General features: G+C 42.8%; 1 protein-coding gene across 1 annotated transcript in view; it reads right to left on the bottom strand.

Annotated features, from left to right (window-relative positions):
- Positions 1–868: 868 nt before the first annotated feature.
- Positions 869–22,473, bottom strand: part of EFHD1 (EF-hand domain family member D1) — a 34,295-nt gene continuing 12,690 nt past the window's right edge. Inside the window, exons 2-4 of the mRNA XM_083443402.1 lie at positions 13,007–13,154; positions 4,230–4,364; positions 869–2,698 (exon numbers count right to left, since the gene is read on the bottom strand). Coding sequence (XP_083299528.1) covers positions 2,564–2,698; positions 4,230–4,364; positions 13,007–13,154 — 418 coding nt within the window. The 3' untranslated portion in view covers positions 869–2,563. The remainder of the gene's footprint in view (positions 2,699–4,229; positions 4,365–13,006; positions 13,155–22,473) is intronic.

Raw genomic sequence — 22,473 nt, 5'->3', positions numbered from 1 at the left:
CCCCCCTTCAATAAAAGGAAACAAGTAAAAAGTCTCTTTACAGACTGACTGCATTTGAATGATCATCTCTTAGCTTAAAAAGTCAGTGTGCAAAGAATAATATTGGCCATGCATACAGTCCCTTCACATGAGCCAGCAAACAAACCAGGAAGGAAGTATTCCATTAGCTATGGATCTGATCATTGTACAGTATGATGTTTTCAGCTACTTCATTATACACCACCATTATTTGTTTTTCAGTTGGCAGTTTATAAATATTCTTAAAAAACAAATAAACATTTCCCTATTTCATCCAAACTAGGAAACAGGTAGTTAAAGGGCTTTGGAACAAGTCAGCCTATCAGCCCAAATCCTAAAGACAAGCAGTCACTCTCTCTCATCAAATAGAAAGCTCAAAATAGCTCCAAAAGTGGCATTTTGATCTAGGTCATTTCACAGGAATTTTACAGAAGATGGTGGGGAGGGAAGTTAAATAGTTGGATCTAGGACATTGCTTATTCATAGACTCTCTAGAATAAGGAGAGGGAACGGTTGTCCCTCCATATGTCCTTGGACTCCTATCAGTCGTGTGGTCAGTGGTCAGTGAGAATTGATTTATTACACCAGTAATCACTTTACACTTAAAAAAAGGTCTCAAAGGGATTTACAATATATACAATACAATAAAACATATTAAACAAAACACAATATATATAAAGTAGCAATTATATTAAAAAACACTAAATCCCGGATCGAGGTTTGTATCTAAAGTAGTACTAAATCACTCATTGCATTAGTGCAAGGATTTTAGCTTGCACCACAGAACTCCGCCCCCTCCTTCTCCCATGAAGGATGAGACAGAATAAAAGGATTTCAAGTTAGCCTCCAGCAAGTTAGAAAAGTTTTATTTGCATAACTAAGCAACAGGGGAAGAAAAATCAAACTTTTGCATGTATAAAAACATTTATTATAAATATTTTAGCTAAAACATGTGATTTTTATCAAATATAATCTGTGGTCTTGCAAATACAGTTTTAAAAAATTGTTTAGCAATTTCCCCACCTATTATTAAATATCAGGTGGGCTCCCTTTGTTATTCCACACTCACAGTTTAGTGTCACAGTGTAAAAAGCTAAAAGACAGTGAAAATAAAGTTGAGAATGAGAGATCCAGTTTATGATCAGATGACAAGCTTGGCAAGGAAGAGAATGTTTTCCTTTTCTATACATGAAGATATATATATATACACACAAGTATAAGTTCTGTATATAGTACAAGCTTTCTGAGCAGAGTAACATGCTGCTTTCTGCTTTTGGAATCTATTTTCTCTTGCAAGCAGAACTGGCTGTTTTATGTAAGTGTTAACTCTACAGAAGCTCTTTCATTTGCACCAATGTTTGCAAGAAGATTAAAAATTCCATGGGGTGGGAAGCCACTGTGTCCCCAAAACTGTACTAATCCACTTCACTGAACATCTTATTGATTGATGTTTCCTAGCTTCTTAAAATCCAATGGCTTTAAAAATAAAAAGGAGAAAGCGGAAAACAGCTATGGACCTACACAGAGAATGCAATGGAATGTGGCCAGGGAAGGTGGAGTCAGAAACTTAGCAGTTCTATTTGTTGCTCAAAAAGTACAGTCGTTTGTATACATGGAAAGGGTAAAATTGAATGGTGACTGCTGTATCCCTGAACAGAATCTTTATGAGTTAAAAAATGGCATGGACCCAGAAAAGCATGAGTAGAGTTCTGCCCACACAATAAGGTTTTCCTGCCACCTCTTTCAAGTCATGGTACCTTGTGTCCCCTTGAAAACCTGCTTGCAGAGGTCAAAGGATGATGGGGGATATGCAATGTGGGGGCTGCATTGGAGGAGTGGGGTGACATTGGCTTGCACAAGAATTTGAAGATTGAGTGGAAGACGTGCCTGCTATTCACCCAAGAAGCTCTTTGGATCTCAGCCAATATTTACTAACTGGGTTTCCCTTCATTACTGGGGAGCTGTTGTACCAGAAAGCTGTTGTCTTTTCCCTCCACCCCCAATAGTGAGCACAAAGACGGAAAAGAATGATACATTAGGAATTGGGGCATTTATTTGCACATGAAAGGATTGTGATCTGCACCTAGAAGAAGGGTCAGCTTGTTTAGAAGCAAGAAATGGTTTTGTAAAATTCAGGAGGAGTCAAAACGTATACAGAAAGGAAGCCCGAGGGAAATTACAGAGCTATGACACAGAGACATTCAGAAGGACACAAGGAGTGTTTTCTGACCAACAAGCAAATGGTAAGCACTATTATCAGGTGCTTCAATCATCTGCCTCAGGCTAAAGCATTAGGACATTTTGATTCTTCTAAGCAATGCCTATTACAGAAATAAAGGGGGTTGCTTGAACCACTCCTGGTTTTGCATGTTCTGAATGCCACTGTGTGTATGGCACACACCCCCAGCATCTAAGTAGGAGGCTCAGAAAAAGAAAATAAAAGGCTTCAAATCAGTTTTGTTCCCTCTCCTGGTCCTTCGCCTAGTCAAAGGCAAAACTTGTAAGATTGTACAAAGTCCCTCAGGTGGCTGATAGGTTGCCTCAGTTATTGGCTGAATGCAGACTTGAGTTCTCGGAAGGCTGCTCTGCGGTGACGTCTCTCCTCTTCCTCACGTTTTCGCTCGTCTTGCTCTGCTTTTATCTCTGCTTCAAACTTGCTGGCTGAGGACAAAGCTTGAACCTAGAAATGGAGGAATAAAATTGTAACACAAAGAAAAGATTGAGAGATGGGTTTGTATTACATCTGGGGTAGGGGACTTCTGGCTTGTGGGACAATTTTGGCCTAACACTGGGTCCAATTTGGCCCATGAGGCTATTTCCCCAAACCACACCCACCTGTCAACCAGTGGGTGCCATGGGGTGACAGCTGATGGGGCAGAAATTTAATTCTGTTGGCTAACTTGCCAAAGTTGGTCTGCAAGGGGCGGGGGAGATATATAAACATCCGGCTTGCAGGGTCAAAAAGATTCCTACCCCTGTATTCCATCATTTCACTTATCTAAGACAGCTAGCTCTTAGATGCCCTACAGGTGCTGTGAAATCACCAGTTCTAACCAGAGTTGTACACAGCTTCCAGTACTGACAGACACTTAATTTCCCCTGAACTTGATTTGGGAGAAAGGATGGTGTTTTAACCAAAACCCACAATGGACTCATCCACACATCCTGTTAATGCTTGCATCTCCCAGACTAGTAACAAGTTCAGAAGAGGCACGTATGAAAAACTGTATGCTGCAAACCATCTGAGTCCTCAGGCTGTTAAGCACAGCTATTTCTCTAGCCTGTGCGATGTAACTAATACCACAGGTTGCACACCCAATGGTTCTGTTTACACCCAGGTGACCAGAGTCAGCTATCTTGGTGTCAACCAAACACTATTTTAGTTCAGAATATGGTTAAATGCCCTGATTGGTTGTACTCACCTTGATGTATTGTAAAATGAGAGGGTAATTTAATTTAGAGAGAAAAATATATTGTGACCAAGCACCAGGGGTACTACTACAGAAGAGTTATCAGTACTGAACTTAATAGATGACAGTTATCATCTTCGCTTGGTCTTGGGCCATGAGACTTTACCATGTAATTGGAATTATCTGCAGAGAGGGGCAGATCATGTTGATTATTCACAGCACAGCCTTCGCCAACCTGATGCTTTCCACGTGCTTTGGACTACAACTGCCATCAGCCCCAGCCAGCACTTATGAGAACTGTAGTCCAAAACACATGGACAGCACTGGGGTGGGGAAAGCTCCTACCATACAAAGATCTGGGGGAGGTGTTACAATACCTCAAAAGTAGCCAACAAGATTGACTTGGTGGTTGTTGTTTTTTAAAAAAGAAAACTATGTGGCTTTTGTTTTCATAGTGAGACACAGGAAACGGAACAAGCATTCATTAGATCTGATTCACCCAGTCTCGGTTCCAGTTGCAGTTTCGCCCAATCTGAAACAGTTGCACTTTCAGCTTTTAACACAGCACTCTGGTTTACATTAAAGCAGGGAAATTTCCAGGTGCACCACTTTCCCAGTGTGAATCGTTAACTTGTGCTCTAGGTGGTATCATTGAGTTGACATACAGCAGAATCCAACACATGGTTACTCAGAAGTAAAACTCCCTGTGTTCAATGGGGCATACTTCCTAGGGTGATTAAGATTGCAGCCTAAGATTTATGAACGCCTCCATCACCTGATTCTAAGATATGTTTTTCCTACCTTTGCTTCAAAGAAGTTCTTGGCTCCTTTCACTCCCTCAAGGGCGACATCTATTTCAGAAAGTTTTGCCAAAGCCAGCAGGCCACTGTCTTCTTCAAGCTCCCCAGCTGCAGCTTTGTGGAAAATGAGTAGAAACTATACAAGAAAAAAAATAGTAATTTTTAAAAAAAGTAACCGGATGAGCACTTAAGCCTAAGCTTTCATGACTGGGAGCTGTAACAGCTTAGGCAGGAAAATCTGTAATAAAGTAGTGAACTTATTTAAGGCAAAAATATGTGAGACTCAGGAAAGTGCATATCACCAAAGGGGGAAGGGGGAATCTCCAATCTCTTTTCTGCTCAAGAAATCTCAACAGACACATATAGGCACATATAGACTCAGGAAACCTATGCCAACATTTAATTATAACGTAAAAAGAGCTATAGGGGATGAATTTGATCAGAGCAACTGAGCTGGGGGAAGATAGGTTTAACCCTTCTGTAAATCCATTTCCCTGATCTGAAGTCTCTTCCTCACCCATGCCAGTGCAAAGTAAGTAGGGCAGGAGACCAAAACTGGAGAAATGGCATGTCGTCTCCACCCTGCCACACTTTTCTAATACAACCTGGAGCCTTTCATGATTTAGGTAAACACTTAAATATTAGGAGATCTAATAATGGATTTCCCATATCTCTTCTGTTTTGTCCTCGGTGTAACTTATTTTATATCAATGACCATTTTACTATTTATGTAGATCATCTATATATGAATAATCTGAGTCCAAAGAAGAAACCAAAAGGAAGATAGCTCCACTGCCGCTGCTCTGTGCCCACTTACTTGTTTGGTCCTGGAAAATGTAACAACAGCCCTGCTAGATCAGACCCAAGGCCCACAAAGTCCAGCATTCTGTCTTCCCCATGGCCAAAGCAATGCCTATGTGAAGTCCATGAGCACATTATGACAACAGCAATGCTCCCCACTCAATACAGTCAGAGTGTGTGTGTCAGGGTTCTTTGACTCAGGCCCTTTCACTTGTCAAACAGCCCTATGACACTTGAAGAAACTAGATTGAGCTGGGATAGGAGAATATGGAGGCACAAGCTTGTGTGTGACTGGTCTGAGAGGGAGATGTCTCATGCTGCCTCTCTTCCTAATACCTTGCACCTTCTTCATTCTCCATGTCCCCCCCACCCCCCACCCAGCCCAAGTTACATTTAAAATGGTGAATTTGTGACATAGCACTCAATAGCACCTTATCTATCTGGCCTGCTTATTTCTTCAGGCTGATGCTAAACCCAGTTACTTCACCAGATCACTGACTTCTTGAGATGCTAGTGCACAGTGCCCTAGCACTTCTAATCACTCCAGCTTCATTCCTCCTCTGGCACAAGCAACAAGTCATGAAGCCTTGGCTTGTCATTATATCCAAACATGGGGTGGTGGTTGGTTTCCATCTTAAAAAGGGTGACCAGCATGAAAGGGAGGAGCAATCCCAATTTGGACATAATAGCAAGCCAAGATTTCAGGGCTCCTTGCCCCTACTCAGACCTAGGGGAAGGACCAGAGCCAGAGTGAGCAGGCAAGGTGGACTCAGTCCCAATACACCACAGCTTACTGCTGTGTGCGAACTGGCCTAGTGGCTCCAAACTAAATAGCACCAAGTGCTAATACTGCAATACTCCAACTCTTCTTCTATAGTCAAAGGACTCATCTAAGGTCCTAAATAGCATAAAACATCCAAACATGGAATGCCAGTACTACAGTACTTCAGCTTTCAAATTTTGTATGTGTGTGATCAGTGTGGATTTCCATCCTCTGAGAAGCTCACATTCTCTCACTACAGGGCAGCATGCAAGATACCAGAAACTGCATCCAGCTTCTTTCATCAGGAAATTAGGCATCTGGCAGAACCCTTTGTTCCCAAGCTTCCCCCGCATGCCCCCCCCCCAGCTCCCAGCTGCTTACTAATTCAGCGTTTAAAAAAAACAAAGTTGAAAAATTCCCAAAGTCCCTCAGGGATGGGAGGGGGAGCATTACGAAACTGCTGGGCTCTTTTCTAGCAGCAAATATAGGATGGGTGTGTCCAGCCAAATGTTTGGTAAGTTTTGCTGCCGCAGTGTGCTTGACAGGTCCTTATACTGAATCACATTCCCAGCCTCAACACATCCCTCAAGAGTGACACCGCCATGACACTGCCATGACTCACTCCAGAGGCTGAAAACTGGGAAAGGGTAGAGGGAAGGGCTCTATGACTGGGCTAACACGCCTCCCACTAGATTCCCCTCTGAGAGTAGCATAATTTTGCTTCCGATACTTGGCAAGTGGCTAAAAGCTTTTCTGCAGCTGGAAAAAATATGTGCGCAGTTACAAAGCTGCCTTTTATAGTGATACATTAGTCCATCTACAGTACCATCTACTTTGCCTGGCAGAAGCTCACCAGTCTCTAGCAGAGATCCATTTAACAGAGACCAAGGAAGGTGCCAACCCTGAATCTCTGAGTCCTGGGTTTATGAACCAGAAGAAGCTGGTTTTTAATCAGCTGTGCCCACCTGAGAGCAGGACCAACAGAAAAGGGTTGTGGTGATCTGTAATAATTCTATACTGCTTGGCTAGACTTTCTGTCCAGTCCATTGCCAGGTTGGAGGGCTTGTACCTGGTGGTGGGCAAATAGGTCGAAATAAGGATTCGATTACAGTGCCACCTACCCTGCCTGAGATGACAGCGGCAATTATTATGGATTTTCTGGACTTTACACTACAGAATCACTACTTCCTGTCGAGGATGGCTCAGGAATATATAAACTTCCCCACTTGACCTGTGAAACCATGCCCACCTGCCCCCACACCTTATATGTGATGTCAGGTGCTGGGCAAGTCCCAATGTGGCAGCAGAGAAACAGGTGAGAGCTGGAAACGAGCTCTCAAAGGTTCCTTTGTTAGAGCAAGGTGCACTCCAACTTCTGTTGTCTATGCTTTGATAACCTCTTAGGTTAGAGATGACTGAAGCGTGTTATATGAAGAGGCTCTGGAAGCTGCAGCTGGTGCAGAATTCGGCAGCAAGGTTGCTCAATGGGGAAAGACGGTTTGAGCATATTACACTGTTCCTGGCTGGACAGCACTGGCTGCAGATTAGTCTGCGGGCCCAATTCAATTCTTTTTGACCTATAAAGCCTTAAATGGCTCAGGACTGCAGTACCTCAAGGACCGCCTCTCTTCATATGAACCTACCCGGACCCTGAAACCTGTCAGGGAACTGCCATCAGCTCAGAGGCGAGAGGTGGAAGGGCAGCTGTGTTACAGGGAGCCTCCGGAGATCTTGTGAAGCAGTTCTTTCTCTGGCAAGGAGGGAAGCCCTGCCTCCAGTGGGGAAGGGGCACAGGGATCAGAAGATGCTAGGGAGAGCCTCAACACCGAGCCTGAGCAAAGCGGAGGGGAGCCAAGTCCCCCTTTGCCAGCGCCCACTCTGCGCAGCAGGTTTGGGCGCAGAGAGGGGAGGAGAAGGATGGGAGTCACACGACTGTTATGCTGGGGAAGGTATAAGGACCGCCCACTCCCAGATTCTGCTAGCGACTGAGCAGACATGGACTTGAGACACTCTGCACTGTAAATAGTTTTGTACAGATAATAAAGCCTGGAAAAGACAGTTGGAGTCTTGCCTGTTTGCTCTCGAGCAACCACACCACCACCTGACAGCACCATTCCTCTTTAGCCATGCTTTGGGTTGATTAACATCCTATATTCTTTTAAATGTGTGGGTGGGGGAGGGGTGTTACTGGTCTGTTCTTGTTTTTATTATGTATTTTGTTTGTTTTTTAATCTTGTATTTTTATGCTGTGAACTGCCCTGAGATCTACGGATGAAGGGTGGCATACAAATTTAATAAATAACATCGACAAAAAATAAATAATAAATAATAAACTCCGGCACGTCAATTACGTTCACCACCAACTGAGCCACGGATCCTCTCAGTTTCAGTGCTGACCTATCAAAGTGATAAAGAAAGAGCTACTATGTTGAAAGAAGCCTGGTATAAGCAGCTGGTTTGCCGGCTTGTCCGTTTTGGTGACCTTTGTGAGCTAGAAGCTATACACAAACAGATTTAAGATTTATTTGCATAACAGGTCCAGCTAATTGGGACAGCATCCCATTCACCCTTTCCTCAAACACATCACATGCAGAACAGTCTGTTCCAAACAAACTGAAGCTGCAGTTGCAATGTGGCCATGGAGATCCCCCTGGCTTTCAGATTTTCTGACGCTTGCTTGGATCACTATTATACTAGATATTACTTCCCCCTGTTCCAACAACACCCCCTCACAGAAGAAGCACCCAAAGGTCTATTGCCAGCAAATGTTCTGAGATCCAAGACCTACTCTAGTCCAAGGAATGTCAGGTTGGTCCCTGTAAACACGTTGGCATGACCAGCTGTAGCAGAGTGAGCAAATACTCCAGAGTCTTCTGCATTGGGCAGGTTCCTCCATTTGGCTGAGAAAGGAGGGAAATATGCTGTTGTACCAGCTGACACAGCCAGAAAAGGCATGTGGGAATGACTCACTAAACAGCTGGGAACAAGTCATAGGTGCAAGTTGCCAAGTCCAGATCATCTATGCGCAGGGGTAGAAGGGACTATTCTGTGTAAATGGCAAATGATTTGAGCACGTTCACATTGTCCAAATGCCTTCTGGAGAGATTCTTCACATTGCTACACAAACTTTTGGGGACATCATCCACAAGGCGTGGGTGTGTTCAGGTTTTGCAAAGTCGTATGCCTACTGCGTGCTCTTCAGAAAGTAAGTAAAGAAACCCATACATCCAGCATAGTAGCCAAGCCTCAGAGTAGTGATTTAAAGGATGCTTTAGACCACTGTGCGGATGATGGGGCTGAGTCTATTTCCACACAACACAAATTTTTATAAGTAGGAAAAGGGCAGTTCCACATGTATCCTATCTGAATATTGGCCCCATGTTACTAACAGCAGACACTGATACAGAAAAGTTGCAGGCATATTGCTTAAATGCAGCAACTTTCTTCACCTTGGGATCTGGGCTAGAATGGTGTGGAAGCAATTGGTGATATATTGATGGGTTGATAAGTACAAAATTAACTTTATTAAAACACCCCTCGGGAAAGGTACGGTGGAATAACTAACCATAACAAAAGCAAACAGCTGCACAAGTTTCAGAGGTATGAAATGAACCTCCCTGGGGAATTCCTTTTCCTGTAGCAGAGGGCCCAAGGTGCAGCCAGAATCAATATGGAAATAAATGCGATGCTCAACTGCTGCTGGTGGCCAACAGTAAGAGCCACACAGGCCAAGTAATAGGAAGTAAACAGGGACAAGTTGCTTATTTCTAGCTTGAAACTTCTAGCTGGCTTCAGCCTGAACAGAATCGCATATTCCCCCAGAGAGCAATTTTGCAGCCTTTTATAGGCTTGCTCCTCAGTTGCAATAGATTTGCACAAATCACTCTTTTCATCTACTTCCTTAATCCTATTTTTAAAATGCAGAGAAAGCAGTTCTAATTTCCTTGAATGTTGCATGTCTAATGAATCATCTTTTTTGTGCTGATCTGCAAGACCGTGGTGGGCAAGCGAAATGCTCTCTTGCAAAGCAAGTAACTTTGCACTATCCCCTCCGCCTGCCCTTTTAGCTCTCATGGTGCCATCATGATGAGAAACTTATTTACCGTCAAAAAAAGTTATTGCTCTTCCATTTCTTTCCCACTGCAAAAAGCATCACATATATGTTATACTGGAGAAGGAACTGGCAAGCCACTCTAGTATTTTGCCAAGAAAACTCCATGGACATAAAAAAGGAGAAGCTTTGAGAAGAAAGTGAGAGTTTCCAAGGCATGCTCTGGTTCATGGCATCACGGAGAGTCGAACACGACTAAGACGAATAAACAACAACATATGTTATACATGCCATAGTATCCAGCGATCTACCTTCATACTGCCTTGCCATATCTCCTACCGCTCAGCTTCCAGCTCTTGTCTCAACACACAACCATTTTGCACCCCAGCAGGGACTGGTTTCACCAACCCCTAGGCATACCTTTAGCTCAATCTATGGTTTAGGCCCTACCTGTCAGAACGGGCCCCAGCTACCACTGTGTGTATGCATATTCACGCATACAGACACACACACACACACACACACACAGAGAGAGAGAGAGAGAGAGAGAGACATATATATACACACACACACACACACACACACACACACGAAGAATGACACATCCTTAGACTGCAGTTCCCTCACCAATCCTGAACCCAAACAAAATCAGACTTAGCCTTTCCAATCATAAAACTAGCTGTTGAGTGAAAGTGGCCTTCACGAAGATAAAACAGGCCCCTCGATCACTTTTATTGCATAGTTTGTAATCTGAGAAAAATAAACAAAAGGAGAATGGTTATGACACCTTTCTCAACTTATTTCCAATTGCTTACTCATTGTCACAGGTAGGTAACAGGAGAGACAGAGATGAAGAAAGTTGTTCTGCCCTACTTGTCCTTCAGTAAGTCAAGATAGTACTTCAAGGACAAAGAATGAATCCTCACACATTAAATTAGAGCAGCAGCAGCAGCAGCAAAGCAGGTGTCTGGGTTCCATTAAGAGAGAATTAATTTAGCATAATGACCTAATCAGGGGGTGGTTTGCTGGACGCTTTGGGTATATTTTGAGGGGTGTGTGTGTGTGTGTGTGTGTGTGTGGAAGGGCCAATGTCCCACAGCCCAAGTGGCCTGCTTGAAAAATCTGTCACCACTGCCACACCTGCTAGAGGAGCAACTGGGGCATCAGGTAGCACTTCTCTAAATGGTGCCTTTGGGGCCATACCTGGCAAACAATATAACATAAAATAAAATATAAGCATAATAAAAACATTAGAACAGTAAAACTGGACTGGACTGTTAGGTCCAGTTGCGGACGACTCTGGGGTTGCGTGCTCATCTCGCTCTATAAGCCGAGGGAGCTGGCATTTGTCCGCAGACAGCTTCCAGGTCATGTGGCCAGCATGACTAAACCGCGTCTGGCGAACCAGAGCAGCGCACAGAAACGCCATTTACCTTTCCGCCGGCGCGGTACCTATTTATCTACTTGCACTTTGACGTGCTTTCGAACTGCTAGGTGGGCAGGAGCTGGGACTGAGCAACGGGAGCTCACCCCATCGCGGGGATTTTAACCGCCGACCTTCTGATCAGCAAGCCCAAGAGGCTCAGTGGTTTAGACCACAGCACCACCCGCGTCCCATTAGAGCAGTAGTCAAGATTAAAATGTCATCATAGAATGACATCATATATAAACAACAATAAAAAGCAGGAATTATAGTCAACAGTATTCTCTCTCTCTCTCTCTCTCTCTCACACACACACACACACACACATCCACATACAACCAATTTATCCACCAAAAGCTAAAGTAGACAGACTTTGCCTTGCACCCGAAAAGTAACAAAGGCACCAAGCGGATCTTCCTTGGAAGACAGCTTCACAATTGACATGCAACCATAGAACAGGCCTTCTCTCCAGTAGCCGTCTACTTAACCTATGAAGGTAAAGGAACCTAGAGAGTTGTGCTCAGAAACAAAATGGAAGCCAATGAACCTTTCTTGGGTACTATGTACCAGCCAGTCCACATCAACAGCTTGGGTGCCATATTCTACACCAGATGAAGTTTCTGAACCCTTTTCAATGGTATACCCACATATATTACAGCCTGAAAGTTACTAAAGCATGGCTAACAGTGGCTAGGTCATCCCTTTCCAAGAGAAAAAGGTACTCCAATGAAACATTTTGAAAACCTGTCCTGCCAAATCACACACTGAGAAACAATGTCCTTGCTGATTAAGTGAATGACATGTCCAAAGATGGTACCATTGGAACTCTACTCCCTACAGCAAGGACGTCCAACTCCCAATAGACTGCGATCTACTCACAGTATAAAAAAAAATGACAGTGGTCTACCCATTGTCATTGGATGGACCAAAGTTGGAGGCACTCACACTCAGAAAGCATTACATCAGGCAATCCCAACCTTGGCCCTCCAGCTGTTTTGGGACTACAACTCCCATCATCCCTAGCTAACAGGACTAGTGGTCAGGGATGATGGGAACTGTAGTCCCAAAACAGCTGGAGGGCAAGTTTGGGGATGCCTGGATTACATTTTCTGGCTGTTCTGCCTCTTCAAGCAAGTGGAGCTAGACAATACCCATGTGGTAGTGCCTTAGTGCACACTTGAGAATGCCCCCTTCTTTACCTACTGCTACGAGGGGAATAATTTATTACAATGTGGCCCTGAACCCCAGAAGTTGTTACAAGCAGGTGACATTTGCAAACCGTGACATAAACAGCTGAGTGTAGTGTCACAAGAAAATAAAATTGTTCAGAATTAGTTCAGCTTTCTCTTGATGAGGAAAAATAAAGGCAGACGTTTTCATATAAGAAAAATGAGATGATTATTTCTTAACTCTTCTACCTGCAACATGGAAAGTCTAGGTTAAAAGTTCTTCTGGCCTTCAAGCCTCAGACTTTCAATCCACATAGCTTGTGCCTTACAGGATGCTGAGGGTGTCTCCTTATCTAGTATCATGCCACAACACCCGAGCCTGGGAAATTGCTATCTGGTGTTCAACAAGCTGAAGTTTTCCACATAAGTTAAAGCACAGCTGCTCCAAACAGCATAGGCTTGAAGGAGGAAGTGAGTTAGTGAAGGGACACATTTGTTGTGATAGCAGAAGTTCCACACTTTTATTCCCCATTTGGTTTTGCATTACATTTTATTTTCTGCTGACATTTACCTCACGGAAGCTGAGTTTGCCATCAAAGTCTTCATCCACTTCCTTGATCATGTTCTTCAGGCCCAGATGAGTCTGAGGTGCCCCAAGCTTCTCCATCATCAGCTTCAGTTCCATAAGGTCAATGTAACCATCCTTCCCAGAGTCATACCTAAAAAAGGAAGGGGAAAATGAGAAACATGAGAGATGTCAGAGAGACATAGCTTTGTAGGCTCAAAGGCCTTCAGTTTAAGGAGTGCTCAATGCTCCCTTGTGCATAATGTAGTTCCAGCTAGTCAGTGCTGTCTCAAGACATTTTGGTGCCTGGTACAGATCCCCAATGGTGCCCAAAGAATGCTTTTAAAAGTCTCACTGGCACCATTCAGGCACAAAACCCTGCCTTCATCATGGTGCTGCCTGAAGGTGATCACTTTGCACTGCCACATGGCAGGGCCAGACTTGAAATAAGCTACTTCCAGAGCTCTCAAGTCTGTCACGACAGAGCATTCTACAGAGAAAGAGAAATGTAGGTTTAGGTTATCCAGAAAATTATCTGGCACAGAAATTTATACCATTGCCCATTTAAAAATAGTTGATACAGTCAAACCTTGGTTCCTGAACGGCTCAGTTTTGGAATGTTTCGGCTCCCAAACGTCAAGAACCAGGAAGTAAGTGCTCCAGTTTTCGAACGTTTTTTGGAAGCCGAACATCTGACGCGGCTTCTGCTTGAGTGAGAGGTTGCTCCAGCAACTAATTGGAAGCTTCTAAAACGGATTACGTTCGACAACCGAGGTTTGACTGTACCGGCTTTCCCCAATCTGCTACCCACCCACAGATGTTTTAGATTAAAACATCAGAAATCAGAGATGTAGTCTAAAACATCTGGAAGGGGCAAGTTGTGGAACGATGGTTCAAATGGATGAGACACCGGCTCAGTACTATCCAAATGTGCACATACTTGATGTTTACTAATTTCTAGTGTAACTTCTATGTAGGCAGTCAATTGTGCAATCATGGACCACAGACGACTTGAGACAAAAGTAAGTCAGATATCCACATAGTAAAAATATATTGACTTTAGAACCTATTTTTTGAAAAGATAGTTAAGAAGTGGGCACTCATTTCTGAAAGGAGTGGCTGAGATCCCTTCAACTAAAATAGTAATATTGATGTTGAAATGCATTTTCCTTTTATCAGCCTATTACATTATTCCAAAGATATGAAGCGCCTTTTAACGGCAAGTGTCTGGCTTCTGATTGCAAAACATGTGCTCAATAGCATGTTCAAACACACACACACACAAACAGCTGAACTCAATGGCAGTGAAAATAGATGAACTGGAATCTAAAATTGGATAGCACAGTTCCAAGCACAACAAAGGAGCAGTTCATATTTATAAATATATATATGGAAGGTTCCTTATCATGGGGGATGGGGGTGGGATGGGGAGCTGAATAATTACTGAAGCTTCTCTGTTCTGCATTATCCTCCTAACTCTTTGCCACTCTCGCCAATATCCGGTTGCTGCCTTTTTAAAAAAAAGAAAAAGAAATGAATCCACAAGGGCAGAAACCCAGTTTTGCAGATAGGAAAGACCAATATAGAAGGAACAAAAAAGGGAGGAAGGAGCAATTAAGAGGGCCAAAGTGTGCTTTTTTTGGGGGGGGGAGAGAGAGAGTAGGGACTGGGAACAGACACTCCCCCCTGCCCAGTATAGAAACCAAAGGGACTGCTACAGGACTCCTCCTCTGCACTGGGCTGCTTCAGAAGGGGCAGAACTTATGGGCTCTCCTCTGCCAGTCTTCAGCAGACTAGTAAAAACAGGCTGATAAATTCTGACAGCTTATTTACAAGGCTGCTGTAAACCAAGGTCATTATAACCGGAAACCCCACAAGCAGTGATAGGTACTTGGAGCAGAAAGAAAACTTTAAGCCCCTTTTTCTTAGCATGACACTCCACCTGTGGCGATAGGGGAATTGAAGCAAGGCAGTGCTCATAGAATCAGAGTTGGAAGGGACTCCAGGGGCCATCTAGTCCAACCCCCTGCAATGCAGGAATCTCAGCTAGATAATACATGACAGGTGGCCATCCAACATCTGCTTAAAAACCTCCAAGGAAGGAGACTTCCGGTCGGCGCCAGCGCTTAATGGCGGTCCTTGCCTCGAGCTCCGAGGCAGGACTGCTCTGTGAGTTCGGGTCTGACCCGCTACGGCGAGCGGGGGACCCCTAAAATCACAGGCGCTGAAGCCTGTGAACAAGGAGACTCGGCGGGCACCTTTTGCGCCCCCCGGTATTGCGAAAGAGCCTTTTTAAAGGCTCCGTAGCGGCATCGGGTGTGAGCGCGGTGCTGAGAGTCGCAACCCAGCTCGCAGAGTGAAGCCGCGTCGCCATAAGCGGAGAGCGTCGATTCCTTCCTGAAAAGAAAATTCGGACTGAACACCCGTGAGTAAGAGCGGAAAAAAGACGGTACAACAAAATTTTAAAAAATTTGGCTGAAAACGGGACGGCATAAAATAAGGAAGTCTGCCCCCCCCGGACTGCAGAAATCTAAAGCAACGTCAGACCTCGCTGCAGTTGCAAGAAAGTTACAGTTGAACTTTTAACCCTGACCTGTCAAATGTATCCTTCCCCCCCGATCGGCAAGAGAAGGGGGGGAAAGACAGTCTTGTGAAGATACTCTTTAATTTGAAAAGGAAACAAGGTTTCCCATCGCCCTGACTCCCCCGGGACGACCTGCCAGGAGTGAACACCGGGAGGAATGGGTCTTTTAAGAGCATCATTAAAAAGTCGGAAAGTTGGATAAAGTTGTAGAACTTGAAGGGGACTTTATTAGTGAAACTGATTAATTAAATCCATCAGAGGAAAAGTGTTTTTAATAACTTTAATGGCGGACTTCGGACTTTTCACATTTGGCTTCCTGTTTCTTTGTTTCCCCGAATTTGGACATTGTTAATTGCTCCCTCTTGAGGATCAAAAGGGGAAAAGTGTGACTAACAGTGGGATTTTCCATCGCGAGTTTTTCCTGTGAGAACGACCTTGGGACATGAGCGGCACAGCTGAGGAGATAAGAACCAGATCTAAAACTAAGGTAACACAAAAGAAAAGAGCCTCAATTTCTGGCCAAACAGTGCCGGCACCAGAAAGCTCAACAGCTGCATCAATGGATTCTATGACACAGGCACTACTGAAAATTAATCAATCCCTTGAGGCTTTAACAAAGCAATCCACAGAAAATACAAAAAAATTGACAGAATTGACAGTGAGACTGGACTTGAATACTACATCTGTGACAACTAATACGGAATCTATTAATAGACTGATTCAGGAATCTACAGAAACTAGGAAAATTGCTACGAGTGCGAAGGCAATTGCAGAAGAGACACAGGGGAAACTTGCGCCGATTGAGAAAAAAGTGAATGAGCATGAGGCAGCTCTCTCCCTATTGGAATTACAGAGGAAAGAACGAAATTTGAAACTAAGGCAAGTTCCAGAGAACGAAGGGGACGACCTGAAGGAATTCCTCACAGAGGCAATTTTGGAAAATTGGCGAGAGGATTTGGAAGATGATGAAATAGAAATAACAACGGCTTTCAGACTTGGCAGAAAACAAGTTAAAAGGGCAAGGGATTGTCTGATTACCCTAAGAACCAAGCAGGAGAGAGATAAGATATTGAACCTGCATTACCAAAAAGCTTTGGTCATTGAGAACACTCAAGCTCTGATTTTTAAAGATATTCCTAGATACATCTTGGAAGTGAGAACCTTTTATAGAGATCTTGCCAATTTGCTGAGGAAAAATTACATACCTTTCAGGTGGGAGTTCCCACAGGGATTGTCCTTTAACTATAAAGGGAAGAAGGTGAGAATAAGAACAGTACAGGAGAAAGAAGATTTCTTGGAGAGAAATTTGGAGGACCTGCAGAAAGGAACGGCACAAGGACTAACAGCAGAAGGGGGAGAACCAGTGGATATAGCAAACTTATCATACGGCCTACCACAATCAACAACTGAAGAAGAAGACAAACTTGGGGCAGTCGGAGGGACAAACGCTTAATAATCAAGATGTCACTGCAACTTCTTAGTTGGAATTGTAATGGTTTGAACCATCCCCGAAAAAGACGTCAAGTTTTTCATATCTTGAAAAAAGAGCAATTGGATTTGATATGTCTACAGGAAACTCATATAATCAGGACACATAGAAAATTGCTCGTGAATAAAAGATTAGGACAAGAATTTATATCTTCTGACAAAGTCAAAAAGAGAGGAGTTGTGATTTATGCAAAAGAAAAATTGGATCCAAAAATCAAATTTAAAGATGAAGAAGGAAGATATTTGGCAATTGAAGTACAGATTCAAGGAGAAAAGTATTTGGTTGTTGGAGTATACGCGCCAAATGACGGGAAGGCAGAATTTTTTAAGAAGTTGCATGGGACTTTGATGGACTATCTCGACTGCAAAATAATAATGATGGGGGACATGAATGGAGTGGTCTCTACAAATATGGATAAAGCACAAAGACAAATGATCTCTAAAGAAGGTAGATTACCAAAGATCTTTTTTGAGATGACAGAAAATATGGACCTAATAGATATTTGGAGGACTAGAAACCCTCTCGAAAGAGAGGGAACTTTTTTCTCGGAATCTAAAATGACATGGACAAGAATCGACCAAATCTGGGTATCTAGTGTGATGGCTGCAAAGATAAAAAAAGTGGAAATCTGCCCAAAAACCTGCTCCGACCATAACGCAGTGAAGATGGAAATGAAATTGACAACAACTGGATCCTTTAGGTGGAGAATGAATGACTTCCTATTTAGAGATGAACAAATTTGTGAAAAGGCCCTAAGGACATTGAAAGATTATTTTGAGATTAACTTAAGAACAAAAGTTGAAAAAAGAATAATTTGGGACGCAAGTAAAGCCGTGATGCGAGGCTTCCTGATACAACAGAATTCAATTAAGAAGAAAAAACAAAATGAAAGGAAAAGTAGAATTCTGGAAAAGATGAAGGAAGGAGAAAAGAAATTGAGGTCCAATCCAAAGTCTCATGAAATATTGAGAGAAATAAAATATTATCAGATGCAGTATATGGAACTTACAAACCAAGAGATAGAATGGAAAATTAAACAAATGAGACAGAGGACATTTGAATCAGCAGATAAATGTGGGAAGCTTCTTGCATGGCAATTGAAAAAAAGACAGAAACTGAACACTGTTACTTGTCTGGAGGAGGATGGAAGGAGTATATGTAAGCCGAATGAGATAAGTAACTGTTTTCAAAGTTATTTCAGGAAATTATATTCACAAGGGCCTGTGAAGGAACAAGAGATAGATGAATTTTTGGAAAATTATGGACTACCAAAAATCTCGGAACAGAACAGGCTGATTTTGAATCAAAAAATAACAGAACAAGAAATAGAGGAAGCCATTCAAAAGACACAATTGGGAAAATCTCCAGGACCAGATGGCCTGACGGCTAAATATTACAAGGTTTTGAAAGACTGTCTAGTACAACCATTGAAAGAAGTATGCAATGAGATACTGGAAGGGAAGGGGGCACCTGAATCGTGGAGAGAGGCTTTTATATCACTTATACCAAAAACTGAGACTGAAAAGAACCAGGTTAAAAACTACCGCCCGATCTCACTTTTAAATGTGGATTACAAAATATTTGCAGACATTTTAGCAAAAAGACTTAAGAAAGTGTTGATAGGTGAGATTCATAAAGATCAAGCTGGCTTTCTCCCGGGAAGACACATGTCGGACAATGTAAGGAATATAATTGACATTGTGGAGTTATTGGAAACAAACATTAATAGAAAAGCAGTATTGATTTTTGTGGACGCGGAGAAAGCCTTTGACAACATTTGTTGGAGCTTTATGAAAAAGAATCTCCAGGGGATGGGGGTAGGCCAAGGTTTTGAAAATGGTATAAGTGCAATATATTCTAAACAGAAGGCAAAACTAATTGTGAATAATGTGGTAACTGAAGAGATAGCTATAGAGAAAGGAACACGACAAGGATGCCCCATTTCTCCCTTACTTTTTATTTCAGTCTTGGAGATATTGTTAAACATGATTAGAAAGGACCAGTTGGTAAAAGGAATTCAGTTCGGAGCGAAAGAGTATAAGTTAAGAGCATTTGCAGATGACTTAGTCTTAACATTACAGCAGCCGAACACTAGTACAAAAAGAGTTTTAGAACTGATAGAAATATTTGGTCAAGTTGCAGGATTTAAATTGAATAAACAAAAAACTAAAGTGCTGGAGAAAAATCTAACAAATGAGGAAAAAGAGGCATTCCAAAAAGAAACTGGTTTGGGGTTAGCAAAAAAAGTTAAATATTTGGGGGTAAATCTGACATCGAAAAACGTGAATCTATTTAAAGACAACTATGATAAATGTTGGTCAGAAGTTAAGAAAGATCTAGACACATGGTCAGGATTGAAACTTTCTCTGTTAGGAAGAATCGCCGTTATCAAAATGAATGTATTGCCTAGAATGTTATTTTTGTTTCAGACTTTACAAATAATAGACAAGATGGATTGTTTCAAGAGGTGGCAGAAAGACATATCCAAGTTTGTCTGGCAGGGCAAAAAGCCTAGAATAAAATTTAAGATTTTAACAGATGCTAAAGATAGAGGAGGCTTTGCCCTGCCAGACTTAAAACTGTACTATGAATCAGCAGCATTCTGCTGGTTGAAAGAATGGCTGCGCCTCGAGAATGCAGACATCTTGGATCTTGAAGGATTTGATAATAGATTTGGTTGGCATGCATATCTATGGTATGATAAGGTAAAATCTCATAAAGGTTTCAAAAATCATGTTGTCAGGAAAGCTTTGTACAATGTTTGGATTCGATATAAAGATTTACTTGAAAGTAAAACCCCCAGGTGGTTGTCACCTATGGAAGCCAAAGAGGTGAAAAAATTGAATATGGGGCCACATTGGCCTAAATATTCTGAAATTATAGTACAGGATGGTGAACAACTGAAACTGAAAAGTTTTGAGGAGTTGAAAGACAAGGTGAGAGATTGGCTACATTATAGACAAATAAATGAAGCATTTAAACAGGACAGAAAGATAGGCTTCCAGATGGAGAGATCCAAACTAGAAACAGAATTGTTAGAACCCAATACTAAAAACCTATCAAGGATGTATAATTTGTTGCTGAAGTGGAATACTCAAGATGAAATGGTGAAGTCTAGTATGATTAAATGGGCACAAGATATTGGACATGATATTGAGCTTGCTGACTGGGAGCAGTTGTGCACCACTGGTGTTAAATTTACGGCATGTAATGCCTTAAGAGAAAACATTATGAAAATGATCTACAGGTGGTACATGACTCCTGCTAAGTTAGCGAAGATCTATCATTTGCCCAGTAACAAATGCTGGAAATGTAATGAAACTGAGGGAACCTTCTTTCACCTTTGGTGGACCTGCCCGAAGATTAAGGCATTCTGGGAAATGATCTATAATGAAATTAAGAAAGTTCTCAAGAGAACCTTTTTCAAGAAACCAGAAGCTTTTCTCTTGGGCATGGTGGGCCAAATGGTGTCAAGGAAGGACAAGACATTTTTTATGTACGCCACAACAGCAGCAAGAATTCTCCTAGCAAAGTATTGGAAAACGCAAGAACTACCCACGCTGGAAGAATGGCAGTCGAAGGTGATCGATTATATGGGATTGGCGGAGATGACTGGCAGAATTCGAGACCGGGGGAAGGAGGCGGTGGAAGAAGATTGGAGTAAATTTAAAGAATATCTTAAAAATCGTTGTAATTTGGATGAAAACTAAGGTTCAGGGCAATAAGAGGTAAAGAGCTACAGCTGTTAATACTAAGTTAAAGAAAATTTAATTGATGGAAAAAAAGGTATACATTGTTTGACTAAAAAGTTGCTGAAAAATCTGAAATAAGGATGCAGAAAAGGGGTGGTATGGGGAGGTCCATTTTATATGTTTGTTATTGTTTTTGTTTATGTTATTGTTATGTTTGTTTTTTATGTGGAAAAATAAAAATTACTTAAAAAAAAAAAAAAAAACCTCCAAGGAAGGAGAATCCACCACCTTCCGAGCAAGAACGTTCTACTGCCCATGTTCAAGGCAAGGCTATAGCAGTCAAGTGGATTATTATAATCTAAGGAGGACTCAAGCACTTCCACCTACTTTGTTTGTTTCTTACCCTGCACTTTGCCATGAGGTCTCAGGGAGGTTTACAATGATTTTAAAATACAGTATTGAAATCAGTCAAAACAAATTACAGCCACAATTCCAGCAAAGATGGTGGGCACTGCTATGCTCCGACGTAAAGCAAGAGAGAACAGATAGCATACTAAAAAGAAATACATCAGTCGCAGCCCAGGATAAAAAGGTATTTCCACAAACATAGGCTTACTAAAGGTATTCTGGAATCTTGGAAGCTGCCTTATACGAAACCAGAACATTGGGTCCATCTGGCTCATTATTGTCTCTATGCCAGAAGTGACCTTTGGCCCTCCAGATGTTGCTGAACTAGAACTCCCATCAGCCCCAGCAAAAGGATAGCCTAGAAGTGGTGGCCCTCTAGCTGTTTTGGGACTACAAATCCCATCATCCCTGACCACTGGTCCTGTTAGCTAGGGATGATGGGAGTTGTAGTCCCAAAAACATCTGGAGGGCCAAGGGCTCCCCATACCTGCTCTACACTGACTGGCGGTCACTTTCTAGGATTTCAGATGGGAGTCTCTCCCAGCACTACCCAGAGATGCCTGGGGACTGAACCTTGGACCTTCTGCATGCAAACAGAGTAAATACTCTGCCCCTGAGCTACAGCCATTCCTCTAGCTCAAAGCAATGTTCTGAGAGCTGCCCCTTTTGAAAAAGAGGGGCTCGGATGCTGCTGCACAAGGAGGAAGGCAACTTTGCAGGAGGAGCAATAGCTCCACAGGGGTTAACCGAGTGTACTCAGGATTCACAGCCACCGGAGCAAGTCTCACGTATCTGTCATTCCAGCACACAGGCAGTACAAAGCAGGGATTGTGAGAAACTGGGTCTTGCCAGCAATGGCAAAGCAATGCACTATCCCGGCCGTACAATAGGAGTTTAGTGCGCCGTGCCAGAGACAGCCTTCAAAGCACAGCTTCCCAAAGTTGTGCCGCCTCAAAAAGCAGAGTGGCTACGGAATACTCAATCTGTTCTCAATTCAGCAGGACCTAGGAAGCAGATGAAACAGCTCAGCACAATACAAAAGGAATTAGAGGGAGATAATGTTTCTCCTCCTCCTCCTCCACTGAGTCCGGAGAGGCAGCACTGAGACATTTAAATGGGGGGGTGAGAGAGAATCTCGTTCTGTGGGTGTGGAGCAAAACTTGTTTTTCCAGAGCAGAAAGAGCTCAGCACAAATTCCTGCAGGGAGTGAAGGTTGCATCACATCCCTGGCCTGCAGCATTCCCCACAAAGGGAGAAGTTGTTTTAAGGCCCCACGCTCAGCCATTCCAGAGTGACACGG

Source organism: Podarcis tiliguerta, assembly GCF_965153285.1.
Source record: "Podarcis tiliguerta genome assembly, chromosome: 5".
In the NCBI taxonomy this organism is placed as follows: Eukaryota; Metazoa; Chordata; class Lepidosauria; order Squamata; family Lacertidae; genus Podarcis; species Podarcis tiliguerta.
Note: the sequence above shows the minus strand (reverse complement) of the source record. Positions and strands in the feature narration are given on the sequence as shown.